This window comes from Symphalangus syndactylus, chromosome 23 (genome assembly GCF_028878055.3).
Source record: "Symphalangus syndactylus isolate Jambi chromosome 23, NHGRI_mSymSyn1-v2.1_pri, whole genome shotgun sequence".
NCBI lineage: Eukaryota > Metazoa > Chordata > Mammalia > Primates > Hylobatidae > Symphalangus > Symphalangus syndactylus.
In genome coordinates, this window is record NC_072445.2 from 16,686,742 (window position 1) to 16,697,766 (window position 11,025).

General features: G+C 46.9%; 1 protein-coding gene across 2 annotated transcripts; it reads left to right on the forward strand.

Moving 5' to 3' along the window:
• Positions 1 to 248: 248 nt before the first annotated feature.
• RPL7L1 (ribosomal protein L7 like 1) lies at positions 249 to 10,830 on the forward strand. Of its 2 annotated transcripts, none has more exons than XM_055263289.2 (7): positions 249 to 603; positions 1,507 to 1,612; positions 4,098 to 4,261; positions 5,247 to 5,384; positions 6,619 to 6,728; positions 6,901 to 7,115; positions 9,732 to 10,830. In XM_055263289.2, the coding sequence occupies exons 1-6, from the start codon at positions 563 to 565 to the stop codon at positions 7,107 to 7,109; spliced, it is 768 nt and encodes a 255-aa protein (XP_055119264.1). In that variant the 5' UTR covers positions 249 to 562; the 3' UTR covers positions 7,110 to 7,115; positions 9,732 to 10,830. The 2 variants fall into 2 exon arrangements, with proteins under 2 accessions (XP_055119264.1, XP_055119262.1); XM_055263287.2 differs by lacking the exon at positions 9,732 to 10,830 and adding an exon at positions 7,808 to 8,559.
• The last annotated feature ends 195 nt before the right edge of the window (positions 10,831 to 11,025 follow it).

Genomic DNA, 11,025 nt, shown 5'->3' on the forward strand with positions numbered 1-11,025 from the left:
AGGTAGACCCTTTACTACTGTACAGCCATTTTATGGGTAATGAAGCCGCAATATAGAAGGGTTAAATAACATGTTCAAGGACCCATCGACGGAGCCAAGCAGACGAATTGCAGCTACCTGCTTTACCACTCTCTCAACAAACACTTCCACCTACATGTGAGAGCCAAAGCCATAGCCCCCAAGTTTCCCACAGAGCGAAAAGGTTTCGCGGAGTTGGCCTGTCTTCCTCCACAGAGACGCAGCAGAGACGCACCGGAAGTGCGGCGCCGTAGCTAGAGCGGACGCCATAGGTGCATCTTGGGAAGCACTTTATTGTCCGCAGCCAAGCCTCTTGTGATGAAACTGTAACTTACAAGAAAAGGGCTGGGTTTTGAAAATGACACAGGCTCTAAAAACCCTGGAAGCAGTGCAACTTTTGGCAGGAATCGGGGTTAGCGGGACCTCAACGGCTCACTGCGGCTACGTGAACGCTGACTGGTCCTCCAGCGTGAGCTAGAACAGACGTCTCTATGGTCAAGTAAACAGAGAGCCGTGCTGTCTTCCCCGTGTGGTGGGGTTGCGCATGATCAGTAGCTGCAGCGCTGGAAAGATGGCGGAGCAAGAGTGAGTGTTTGGGGCTTTGAATATCTGGAGTGGGGTCTTGCGTATCCGGTGCCATCCATGGTGTTTGTGCCTCGGTGGCGGATTCTTGTGGGGTCTAGGAATAGAAAAGGCCACAGTTTACAAAGGGTGGGGGTGAGGAGCAGTAGCGCTGTGGCGGAGGAGGGAGGGGACCGCGGTCAAGTTCGGGTTATCTGGAGAGGCGAGGATTGACTCAGGCAGCGGTCTGGAGTGCCGCAGTTGAATTCACCCAGCCTGACAAGTATTAACCCTGTAGATAGGCCTGCACCCGCCCCAACCCCATAGATTCGTCGCTGCTAGTGCCTATGAAGAGCTGTGGCAGTGGAAACCCTGTTAACTTATACGAACCCAGAGGCTAAAGGGTTCATTACTTTCCGAGGCTTTGGGGATGAGTGAATATTATGGGTACATTTTGAGGCCTGGAGTCAGAAACCACAGGTTTCAGGGGAATCTTTCTTCAGATACTTGAAAACTGTAATGTTCCCTAAAGCCCAGGATATTGAATTGGTTTGGAAATCTGTTGAATGTTCGTTTTCTTTTTTGTTGTTTTTGTTTTGAGACAGAGTCTTGCTCTGTACCCCAGGCTGGAGCGCAGTGTCGCGATCTCGGCTCGGTGCAGCCTCCGCCTCCGGGGTTCAAGTGATTCTCCTGCCTCAGTCTCCCGAGTAGCTGGGAGTACAGGCGTGCGCCACCACGCCCAGCTGATTTTTTATTTTTAGTAGAAACGGGGGTTTCACCATGTTGGTCAGGCTGGTCTCGAACTCCTGATCTCAGGTGATCCACCCACCTCGGCCTCCCAGAGTGCTGGGATTACAGGCTTGAGCCAACGCGCCCGCCAAGTGTTCTTTTCTAAACATTATCTCTGATCTCAATTTTCTGCATCAGGCAAAGAAAAATCCCTTTGGTTCCAGAAAATCTCCTGAAAAAGAGGAAGGCTTATCAAGCCCTCAAAGCCACCCAGGCAAAGCAGGCACTTTTGGCAAAGAAGGAGGTAATGGTGGGGAACCAAGAGAAAGTAATTAGAATTTGTATTTGGTGAGTTTTATCCAGCATGTGTTGGACTATATTTGGTATTGATGAGCTCCCCCCAACGGTTTGACAAACCAGGTATAGTTGTGTCTCGGTGTCCTTAAGGGGTTGGTTCCAGGACTCCCACAGATGCCTAAATCTGAGACTGTTGAAGTCCCTTGTATAAAATGGTTGTAGTAGGCCAGGCGAGGTGGCTCACGCCTGTAATCCCAGCACTTTGGGAGGCCGAGGTGGGCGGATCACGAAGTCAGGAGATCGAGACCATCCTGGCTAACACGGTGAAACCCCGTCTCTACTAAAAATAGAAACAATTAGCCAGGCGTAGTGGCAGGTGCCTGTAGTCCCAGCTACTCGGGAGGCTGAGGCAGGAGGATGGTGTGAATCCGGGAGGTGGAGGTTGGAGTGAGCCGAGATCGTGCCACTGCACTCTAGCCTGGGCGACAGAGTGAGACTCTTGTCTCAAAAAAATAAATAAATAAATAAATAAATAACTGGTTATAGTATTTGCATGTAATCTATACTCCTTCCGCCTATGTAGTTTAAATCCTCTCTGGATTACTTAAAATTTTTTTTTTTTTTTTTTTTTTTGAGGCAAGAGTCTCACTCTGTTGCCTAGAGTGGAGTGCAGTGCAACCTCTGCCTACTGGGCTCAAGCAATTCTCGTGCCTCAGCCAACCAAGTAGCTAGGATTACAGGCATGCGCCACCACACCTGGCTAATTTTTTTTTTTTAATTTAATTTAATTTTGTTTTGTTTTTTGAGACAGACTCTCATTCTGTCACCCAGGCTGGAGTGCAGTGATGCGATCTCGGCTTACCACAACCTCCGCCTCCCGGGTTCAAGCGATTCTCCTGCCTCAGCCTCCCAAGTAGCTGGGATTGCAAGGATGTGCCACCATGCCCTGCTAATTTTTGTATTTTTAGTAGAGACGGGGTTTCACCATGTTGTCCAGGCTGGTCTCCAACTCATGGACTCAAGTGATCTGCCCACTTCGGCCTCCCGAAGTGCTGCGATTACTGGCATCAGCCACCCCACCCGGCCACCAGCTGATTTTGTATTTTTAGTAGAGATGTTTTGACGTGTTGGCCATGCTGGTCTCAAACTCCTGGCCTCAAGTGATCTACCCACCGGCCTTCCAAAGTGCTGGGATTACAGGCCTGAGCCACCCTACCTGGCCTGTATTACTGATAGCTAATACAGTGTACATAATGTATTTTAAAAATTTGTATTACTTTTTACTGTTATTTTTCATTTTTCCCCTGAATTTTTTTTTTTTTTTTTTTTTTTAAAGAGTGAGGTCAGCTGGGCACAGTGGCTCACGTCTGTAATCCCAAAACTTTGGGAGGCTGAGGTGGGCAGATTACTTGAGGTCAGGAGTTCAAGACCAGCCTGGCCAACATGGTGAAACCCCATCTCTATTAAAAATACAAAAAATTAGACGGGCACTGTGGCATGCGCCTGTAATCCTAGCTAATCAGGAGGCTGAGGCAGGAGAATCGCTTGAACCCGGGAGGCGGAGGTTGCAGTGAGCTGAGATTGTGCCACTACACTCTAGCCTGGGTGTTGGAGCAAGACCCTGTCTCAAAAAAAAAAAAAAAAAGGAGTCTTTGGCCAGGTGTGGAAACTCACGCCTTTTATCCCAGCACTATGGGAGGCTGAGGACAGGTAGATCTCCTGAAGTCAGGAGTTCGAGAGCAGCCTGACCAACAAGGTGACCCTGTCTCTACTAAAAATACAAAAATTAGCCTGGTGTGGTGGCGCATGCCTGTAATCCCAGCTACTTGGGAGGCTGAGGCCGGAAAATTGCTTGAACCCAGGAGGCAGAGGTTGCAGTGAGCCGAGATCATATCACTGCACTCCAGCCTGGGCAACAGACTGAGACCCCATCTCAAAAAAAAAAAAAGAAAAAAAAAGAAGTGAGGTCTTGTGTTACCCAGGCTAGAGTGCAGTGGCAGAATCATAGCTCATTGCAGCCTTGAATTCCTGGGTTCAAGAGAACCTCCCGCCTCAGCCTCCTAAGTATCTGGGACTACAGGGTGAGCCACTTTGTATGTTCCCCTCCAAAGTATTTTCCATCTGGGGTTGGTTGAATCACAGATGAAGAGCACCAAGTGTATATGGTTTATGTCTACGTTTAGCAAATATTTAACACCTGCAGGCAAATGCTGGAGTTGAGTTTAAGGAAACTTTGTTAGTAAACATTGATTAATATGTAAACTAATTTTTTGTTTGTTAATTATTTTTCCCAGTAATTCCCAAGTTCCCTCAACTCCACCTTTACTTTGGTTTCTCATTTTTCCTTTATATGAAAATAGAGAATGTTGCTTTGTTTCGCATTGTAGAACACGGGGAAATAAGCTCTATCAGTTGTCACTCATGAATTACTGTTCTAAAAGTAAAAATACATGGAGGCACAAGATGATGATGATGGTCTGTCTTCTCTGTAGCAGAAGAAAGGAAAAGGGCTCAGGTTTAAGCGACTGGAATCATTCCTACATGATTCCTGGCGGCAGAAACGTGACAAGGTGCGTCTCAGACGACTAGAAGTGAAACCTCATGCCTTGGAATTGCCAGATAAACATTCCTTGGCTTTTGTTGTACGCATCGAAAGGTAAGGAACTGGTGTCTTTCTAATTGCATGAGGCTGGGGCAAACTGTTGCTTAAGGTTTAGACCCCTTTCTAGGGAGATAATAGGCCCCAAGCACTCAGGCAAACCGTGCTAGGATGTCAGGGTTGAGCACAATTTAGTCTGCAATATTTGGAAGACCTTAGACAGATAGGCTTGAAAATAAGTGCTATGAGGATAAAGTGCTCACTAGGGAGAGGGGGTTGAGGACACCCTCTCTAAAGCAGGAACTTCAACCTGAGACCCGACACATGTGAAAGGCGTTCACCAGTGTTGGGAGACTTTCCAGGCATACGTGCTGAAGTCCTGAGGTGGGGAAAGCAAGGCATCATTCTAGGAACTGAAACAAGGCTGAGTGGATGAAGCATATTCAGTGAAGGGGAGACATTTTTCCTCATTTAGTGGAACTTTCCCAACCCCCTGCCCACCCCATGTACAACTCTACTTCTTGCTGTTTCTCCTACCCAATCACTCAAACCAGTGGCTTTTGCATGTTGATGAGCTCTGTCTTTTGTAGCCCTCTACCACTGCTCATATTTTTCCTGAACTATTGTATTAACCTTCCTCCTGGATTTCCTTGCCTCTAGTGTCATACTGTGATCTGTCCCATACACTGCCCTTGGTGATTGTCAGAAAGAAATCTGGTCTCGTCTCTTCTGCTTAAAATCTTCGGTAGCTTTTACTGCCCATAGAAGCACATCCAGCTTCCTTAGCTGGACATGTGTAGACCTACATACCACCACGCCCCGTACCCCTGAAACGCAAGTTCAAGTTCCATAGCATTCCAGGCATTGCTCCACATCATGAAAAGGATCTGTTTTCATAACCGCCTCCCACTAAACTGAGCTCTTTAAGGCATAGTCTCTGTGTCTTATTCCAGATTAGCCAGTGTAGTGACCTCGCATGTTGTGCTTGCTGGACTGACAAACTGGAGGGAGTCTGTCTGACTTCTGTTGCTGTTCATTTCAGGATTGATGGCGTGAGTTTACTGGTGCAGAGAACCATTGCAAGACTTCGCTTAAAGAAAATTTTTAGTGGTGTCTTTGTAAAAGTCACCCCCCAGAATCTAAAAATGCTGCGTATAGTGGAACCTTATGTGACCTGGGGGTAAGTAAGGTTTTCCATGTGAATTCACATTAGATTTCTATTTGAGTGTGTCAGGGTGCACCGGGTATTGCTCTCCAGTGCTCAAGTTGCTGTAGAAGGGACATTTGCTGTGACCACAGTCAACCTGAAATCAGTGGGTAGCTGTAACAGCCATGGGACACGGGGTAGGGAGGGTCTGAACAGTACCATAGTAGGGCTGGTTCAGTCATAGGCTAAGGCTGGGTCAAGGAGAGATTGGTTCTTGGAAGTCTTAAAGCAGAGCTAAAGGCAGTGCTTGTGTAAGAATAGTATTCCGGCCACACTGGCTCATGTCTGTAATCTTAGCACTTTGGGAGGCTGAGGCGAGTGGATCACATGGCCAGGAGTGGATCACACGGTCAGGAGACTGAGACCATCCTGGCCAACATGGTGAAACCCCTGTCTCTACTAAAATACAAAAAAAATTAGCCAGGCATGGTGGTGTGTGCCTGTAGTCCCAGGTACTTGGGAGGCTGAGGCAGGAGAAGCGCTTGAATCCATGAGGCGGAGGTTGCATTGAGCTGAGATTGCGCCACTGCAATCTAGCCTGGCGACAGCAAGACTGTCTCAAAAAAAAAAAAAAAAGCCAGACGTGGTGGATCACGAGGTCAGGAGATCGAGAGCATCCTGGCTAACATGCTGAAACCCGGTCTCTACTAAAAATACAAAAAAAAATTAGCCCGGTGCCTATAGTCCCAGCTACTCGGGAGGCTGAGGCAGGAGAATGGCATGAACCTGGGAGGTGGAGCTTGCAGTGAGCCGAGATCGCGCCACTGCCCTCCAGCCTGGGCGACTGAGCAAGACTCCGTCTCAAAAAAAAAAAAGAGTAGTATTCCTCAAACATTGAAACCCAACAAAAACTTGGATTTTATTTCCAACTCTTGCACCATCTTGAGTAGAGGGTCACCTAAGGCCAGAGTCCTATCCCCTAAGGTAAGCTAGGACATGGTGTCTGTTTTGTTTTTGTTGGCGATATTTTCCCTGGTGAACATTTACATCCATAAATTTAAATTTCTAATTATGTAAGTGGGGTCACATCGGTTCTTTGTCAGGAGTATTTCCAAGCATTTCAGCTGGAATGTGATTGCAGAACACTTGCTCGTTGGGAGAAGTGAGTGTGTGGGAGAACGTCTCCAACCTCTCCTCAGCCAGGCTGTAGGACTGATATATAGTGTGCCAGGTGCTGGTGAAAACCGTGCTTTATTTTCCTACATAGATTTCCAAATCTGAAGTCTGTCCGAGAACTCATTTTGAAACGTGGACAAGCCAAGGTCAAGAATAAGACCATCCCTCTGACAGACAACACAGTGATTGAGGAGCACCTGGGTGAGTGCTACAGCTTAGGGGTCAGCTGGGGCAGAAAGCCAGGGTCTTTGAAGCTTTGATGTGAGGTTCAGGTTGTATTCTTCTTGAGGTGCCAAGAGTCTGCCAGAGTACCCAGCTTAGTATATGCTGGATACATGTTAAATAAAGGAATCTGTGCTTTTGTGTTTCTTAGGGAAGTTTGGCGTCATTTGCTTGGAAGACGTCATTCATGAAATTGCCTTCCCAGGGAAGCATTTCCAGGAGATCTCATGGTTCTTGCGCCCTTTCCACCTCTCAGTGGCCCGTCATGCTACCAAAAATAGAGTGGGCTTCCTCAAGGAGATGGGCACACCTGGCTATCGGGGTGAACGCATCAATCAGCTCATCCGCCAGCTGAACTAGACCCAGGTGAGGCAGGGCTGAAAACTGCCCTTGGGCTGACTTTTGATGGGCCATGCCTTGCCACTTTATAAGTTCTTTTTGCATTTACTAGTATTTAAGAGTAACCTTGAGATTGGGAGGAAAGAGGAGGCTGGTACAAATAGATGGAGACCTGCTGGGATCAGTGAATGCCTGATTAGGACATGGGGCTATGCATAGCCTAAGAGTTATAGGCTTAAAGATGTCGAGTAACTAAAAACTGTATTGCTGGCCGGGCGCGGTGGCTCACGCCTGTAATCCCAGCACTTTGGGAGGCCAAGGCGGGCAGACCATGAGGTCAGGAGATTGAGACCATCCTGGCCAACATGGTGAAACCCTGTCTCTACTAAAAATACAAAAATGAGTTGGGGGTGGTGGCACGTGCCTGTAGTCCCAGCTACTTGAGAGGCTGAGGCAGGAAAATCACTTGAACCCAGGAGGCAGAGATTGCAGTGAGCCAAGTCGCGCCCGTGCACTCCAGCCTGGGCGACAGCGAGACTCCGTCTCAAAAAAAAACAAAAAAAACAAAACTGTATTGCTGCAGTCATTTAGATGGAAATGGGGAAATAATAATATTAATAACTGATTTCAAAAAGGACTTGAAGATGTGAATCATCTGTTTTGCTGAAGAAATCTTAACTCTTTGAAATTACTTTTTATTGCTGTTGTCATACTCTTAGGTGCCAAACTGCAGTAAATTTTTTATCAATGAAGTGGAAGTATGTGTTTTGTTGTTTTGGGAATTTTTATCAAGTATCTTCAGAGAAGATTATTTCCTGCTTTATCTTCAAAAACTGGAAAGGAAGGGTCAAAGAAAAGACAGTAGCTGGCCGGGCGTGGTGGCTCATGCCTGTAATCCCAACACTTTGGGAGGCTGAGGCAGGCGGATCACCCGAGGTTGGGAGTTCGAGACCAGCCTGACCAACATGGAGAAATGCCGTCTCTACTAAAAATACAAAAATTAGTCTGGCATGGTGGCGTGTGCCTGTAATCCCAGCTACTCAGGAGGCTGAGGCAGGAGAATCGCTCGAACCTGGGAGGCAGAAGTTGCAGTGAGCCGAGATCACGCCATTGCACTCCAGCCTGGGCAACAAGTGAAACTCCGTCTCAAAGAAAAGAAAAGACAGTAGCTTACGTTCATGTCAAGCACCTCTCATCACAGTCTAGTTCCAAGGAAAAATTCCAGCGTTTTCTACATTGGGTGCTGCGTTGTCTGAAATTGGCACATTCCATGGAGGAAGGAGTCCTGCTTCGTTGCATCTATCCTAGGGTTTAATGTTGGTAAATGAGTCACTGTAGCATTTGTACAAGGCTCCCTAAGACTCCTGCAGCAGTCGACCAAGCCCAAGGACGTAATTGAATCTGGAGAGTCCTGGGGCCTTGTTTTGAAAAAGACTTGAAATAAACATAGGAAGAAAGGCATAAAAGTAAATGTTCACTTGTCTCTGCTGTGAGTCTGTGTTCCAACTTTTCAGCGATGGCTTTGAGAGCTCTCAAACTTGACTGGCTCTAAGTGTATCTGGTGGCTTTTGTATCGTAACCTGAAACTAGCTTAATACTTTTTCCTGAAAGCTCAGGATTTGAGAATGAGGACCCCTTCGCCAGGAAACATGTATACACTCAAAATTTTGCTTGCAGTTCTAGGGTGTTTAGACCCTTCTCAGATACCTGTGCATCTTACGGGTTTTGTTCTTCTCTTTGACACAGTCTCACCCTGTTGCCCAGGCTGGAGTGCAGTGGCGTGATCTCGGCTCATTGCAGCCTCCACCTCCTGGGTTGAAGTGATTCTGCCTCAGCCCCTCGATCAGCTGGGATTACGTGCATGTACCACCACACCCAGCTATTTTTTGTATTTTTAGCAGAGGCAGAGACAGAGTTTCACCATGTTGGCCAGGCTGGTCTCAAACTCCTGACCTCAAGTGATCCACAAGCCTGGGCCTCCCAAAGTGCTGGGATTACAGGCATGAGCAACCGCGCCTGGCCCTTGTGTACCTTATGTGAGGAAGTCTTGCTCTTAATCAGGATTGGTCACATAGGCCCTGATTTTGCTACTCTGGTTCCATGTCCTATAGAAGACCAAAGTTTACCAAGATAGATTTTTCCCTTCATGGTGGCAGATAGTGTTACCCCCTGCACCATCTATAACTCAGAAATCCCCACCATTTCTTCCCCTGGGCTTCAGGATAGAATTGCCTGGTTTCTCTGATGATCAGCATGCTTCCTTAAAACCCAAACCAGGAAGGAATGAACAATTCTGTTTGGCATGGATGAAATTAGCACTGTTTGGCTCAGTAGGCCCCAGACAAGCTGGCACCTTAATTTTTTCCTTGCATATTCTAGTCTTCAGAAGTATTGCCTTTTGTCCTACTGGTAGTGACACAGTAGATAGTAGACCAATAACTGGGCATCTGGGGATTTTAATCCTGAAAACAGTGGGTCTGATACTGCTTGTGTTTTTCATCAGTGTCCACCCCAAGTGGGTCTTCCTGCTATTCTCTTCACTTAGTTGCTCCTCACTTGCCATCTGAGCAATTGGCAAGGATGTGCCAGGCCTAGGTTAAACTTAGAAACATGCTTGACCATTCTATTCGCTGGTCCTTTCAGATCAGTTTGGCTGCAATTTTGGCTCCTTGGACCCTGAAGCATAGCTGGTAAATCAAGTTAGAGATGTAACTGCCTTAAAACATGCCAGCTTAGGCTGGGCACGGTGGCTCACATCTGTAATCCCAACACTTCAGGAGGCTGAGGCAGGCGGATCACCTGAGGTCAGGAGTTCGAGACCAGCCTGACCAACATGGAGAAATTCTGTCTCTACTGAAGATACAAAATTAGCCGGGCGTGGTGGTGCATGCCTGTAATCCCAGCTACTTGGGAGGCTAAGGCAAGAGAATTGCTTGAACCCAGGGAGGCGGAGGTTGCAGTGAGCCAAGATCACGCCATTGCACTCCAGCCTGGGCAACAAAAGCAAAACTCTCTCAAAAAAGTGCCAGCGCATGAGGTAATTAGATCAGTTCTCTCCAGAGGTTACCTGCCAAGAAGAGATGCTATAGATGTTCTTATACTGTAAAACATTGTGAAATCAGACTTAAAATGATGTATTACAAAGTTATGGAAAAAAGCAGTTGTGACTATGGAAGCCCAAGGCTTATATCCCAGCTCTGCCTTACACTAAATATGGGTACAGTGTTTCTACTCTGTCCATAAAATGGGAGCTAATATCCTCCAACCTGCGTGCCTGACATGATGGTTAAAAGGATTAAGCAAAACAGTATTTTGTAATTTATTCTGTCAGAGCAAACTGCTGGCAAGTAAAAGGCGAGTAAGTTGACTAAAAATAAATTAAAAAAAAAATAAAAATCCTAGCCGGGCGCGGTGGCTCACGCTTGTAATCCCAGCACTTTGGGAGGCCGAGGCGGGTGGATCACGAGGTCAGGAGATCGAGACCACGGTGAAACCCCGTCTCTACTAAAAATGCAAAAAATTAGCCAGGCGTGGTGGCGGGTGCCTGTAGTCCCAGCTACTCGGAGAGGCTGAGGCAGGAGAATGGCGTGAACCCAGGAGGCGGAGCTTGCAATGAGCCGAGATCGCGCCACTGCGCTCCAGCCTGGGCGACAGAGCAAGACTCCATCTCAAAAATAAAATAAAAATCCTAATAAAACGTTTGTAATTTATAATTGTATACAAATAAAAGATGTTACAAAAATTGTGCACTTATATATATGTACCATGACATAACTAATTCGTTGAACAAGTTGTGAGACAATCCTTTGAGAAATGGTAGACCTGTTACATCATCTATGGGTTAGGGTATGCCCATGTCAGCACGTACCAGGTACATTCTAGCTTTTGTAGAGAAAGTAAAATCTAGTGTTGAGTAAGTAGGTGCACTGAGCCAGGT

Coding starts and splice junctions, on each gene's coding strand:
- RPL7L1 (XM_055263289.2), top strand. CDS start 563: ATGATCAGTAGCTGCAGCGCTGGAAAGATGGCGGAGCAAGA. Junction 1,613..4,097: donor CACTTTTGGCAAAGAAGGAG/GTAATGGTGGGG, acceptor TCTTCTCTGTAG/CAGAAGAAAGGAAAAGGGCT. Junction 4,262..5,246: donor TTTGTTGTACGCATCGAAAG/GTAAGGAACTGG, acceptor TGTTCATTTCAG/GATTGATGGCGTGAGTTTAC.